This window comes from Sinocyclocheilus rhinocerous, unplaced genomic scaffold, assembly GCF_001515625.1.
Source record: "Sinocyclocheilus rhinocerous isolate Xijiao unplaced genomic scaffold, SAMN03320098_v1.1 scaffold1219, whole genome shotgun sequence".
In the NCBI taxonomy this organism is placed as follows: Eukaryota; Metazoa; Chordata; class Actinopteri; order Cypriniformes; family Cyprinidae; genus Sinocyclocheilus; species Sinocyclocheilus rhinocerous.
In genome coordinates this window covers 50,877-53,147 of record NW_015634012.1, presented here as the reverse complement: position 1 = coordinate 53,147, position 2,271 = coordinate 50,877, and the positions used below count along the sequence as shown (strand labels likewise).

The window sequence follows — 2,271 nt, the reverse complement described above, 5'->3', positions numbered from 1 at the left end:
ATTTACGCCCCTGCATAAGTACAAGCACAATGGCACTGTGTTATTAAACGTCTCACTGTCTCTCATCTCTGCCTTCTTTTATCTCTCTGTTTCTCTTCTCCTTCATCTTGTTTTCAGAATGACCTGCACAGAGCGATTCAGCGAACACACTCGGCCATGTTCAACCAGGTGCTCATCCTCATCAGCACCCTGGTCTGCCTCATCTTCACTTGGTGAGAAAAAAAACCAAAACAGGGCCTAAAACTGATTTCTGACAATAAGAAAATTCCTCCTTCATATTGGGGATATACTGTATGTATGTGTGTATAGCCTATATATATATATATATTTATTTTGTATTTTTTTTAATTTGTACACGTCCAAACCTGTATGATTTTTTTTTTTTTTACTTTCATTGTACGAACAAAACAGTTCTTCAAAATATCTTCTTTTGTGTTCTGCAGAAGAACGATTTTCATACGGGATTGGAATGACACAAGGGTGAATAAATATTGACTGAATTTAATTTTTGATACTGTTAAGGTGCAGTATCAAAAACAGATCATTTACAATAGTTCAGTGAGAGAGCATAAAATGATTGCATAAACTAAATAGTGCTTTTGGTGCAAGAAATGTTATAAGTGGACATGTAGAACAAGGTATTGTTACATTGTACATTGCAGAATGGGAACTAGTGTGACAGTGCTGCTGTCTGTGTGACTGGTATTTGACAGTAGTTGACAGGATGATGTTTCTAAAGTGCTGATTAATTAAACACCATGTTTTGTGTGTGTTCTCTTGTTCCGTGAGGTAAATAGCAGGGAGGTGCTGAATGTGCAGGGTACCGGTGCGTTTGTAAAAAAAAAAAAAAGAAGTAGGGGGGGAGAAATGAATGACCTTTTCACCACTGACAGCTGCATGTTGACTCAACCGGCCTTTCAACACTGAGCAAACCCATACACACACACTGGCTGTACTGAAAGATAACCCACATACGGACACACAAGCAGGATTCGCATCATGTTGTCTTGCTCGTGGCTCACCACACAGTTATTGTGTTTTGGCTCGTGTTTATCACAGTTTGCTCCAAACCATCCGGTGATGATATAAAATGCAAATCCCGGAAAACCTGTCCACCTGAAAAGCCTTTCAAGGAATAGTTTATTCAGAGATTATTTACTCAACACCATGTCCATTCCCGTATGCTGTTATTTTTCTTCCATGGGACACAAGTAGAAGTTTTTAAGAATATAACGGTTCTTAGTGACCACGTCTGCAGGCTCTAAAAAAGCTTTTAAAATAGCATCATACAGGTTTGGAACAACATGAAGGCGAACAAATAATGACAGACTTTTCATTTCTGGGTGAGCTGTGCCTTTAAATCTACATGTAAGCTGTTCTTAGTCCCTTTTCTCTCTCTTTTCCAGTATTTGAAACTACTGTCATTGATGAAATAGACCAAAACAGGTAATTTTCTCAAAAGTACAAGTTGTTAATGAACTTTTTTTTTTATTGAAATGTTGTATAAAAACATTATCACATTTGCAATAGCACTGATATTTGAGAAAAACAACTCTATTACTTGTGTGAAATGGTATAAATATTAAAAACAAAACTTCATAAAGGAACTATTTTGCCCCTACATCTAAAATGTTAGAGGCATTTTTAGTTCATTTTGGTTGTATTTTTTCCCCAAGCTCCTTTTAATTTAAGACCCTTGTCACTGTCCAATAATTACCGATTGGTCCAAAACCAACCTTTAAGTTCACTGTAAAACACCAGGTTCACTGTAAAAAAAAAATGATATGATCAAAATGTCATGGCAATATCTGTTTTTAACTTTCATCTTAATTTTTTTTAAAATTCAACTAGACAAGATTTTAAAATATATATTTGAAATTATTTGATTATACTAATATTATTGATTATACTTAACAATTTAATTAAATTATATATACTATTTTATACAGCAAACATTATTTATACTGTATATATTTTACACTGCCCAATTCAGTAATTCATATCAAACTGTAACTTCATATACTAGTGACACAAACCTCAAAAGTCATCTTAATACAATACATCTGTCCCACTTGATTATCACATCAAACTTTCGGCAAGTTCGCATGAAGAGCTTTGAAACCGTGCAGAATTTAGGTACATTGTGTGAATTACTCTGAAACATTTACAGAGAGCTTAGTGAATGAAAGAAAGTATTTTATCCTGACTTCACTCAGTTTCCTCAACAGTAGTTCTGCATTGTTCTTTCACACAACTTCCCATAATTTCAAC

General features: G+C 34.7%; 1 protein-coding gene across 1 annotated transcript in view; it reads left to right on the top strand.

The window, feature by feature from the left end:
• LOC107744974 (potassium channel subfamily T member 2-like) overlaps positions 1-2,271 on the top strand; it is a 48,760-nt gene that overhangs the window by 5,664 nt on the left and 40,825 nt on the right. The window contains exon 5 of the mRNA XM_016558808.1: positions 118-212. Within this exon, the coding sequence (XP_016414294.1) occupies positions 118-212 (95 nt within the window). The remainder of the gene's footprint in view (positions 1-117; positions 213-2,271) is intronic.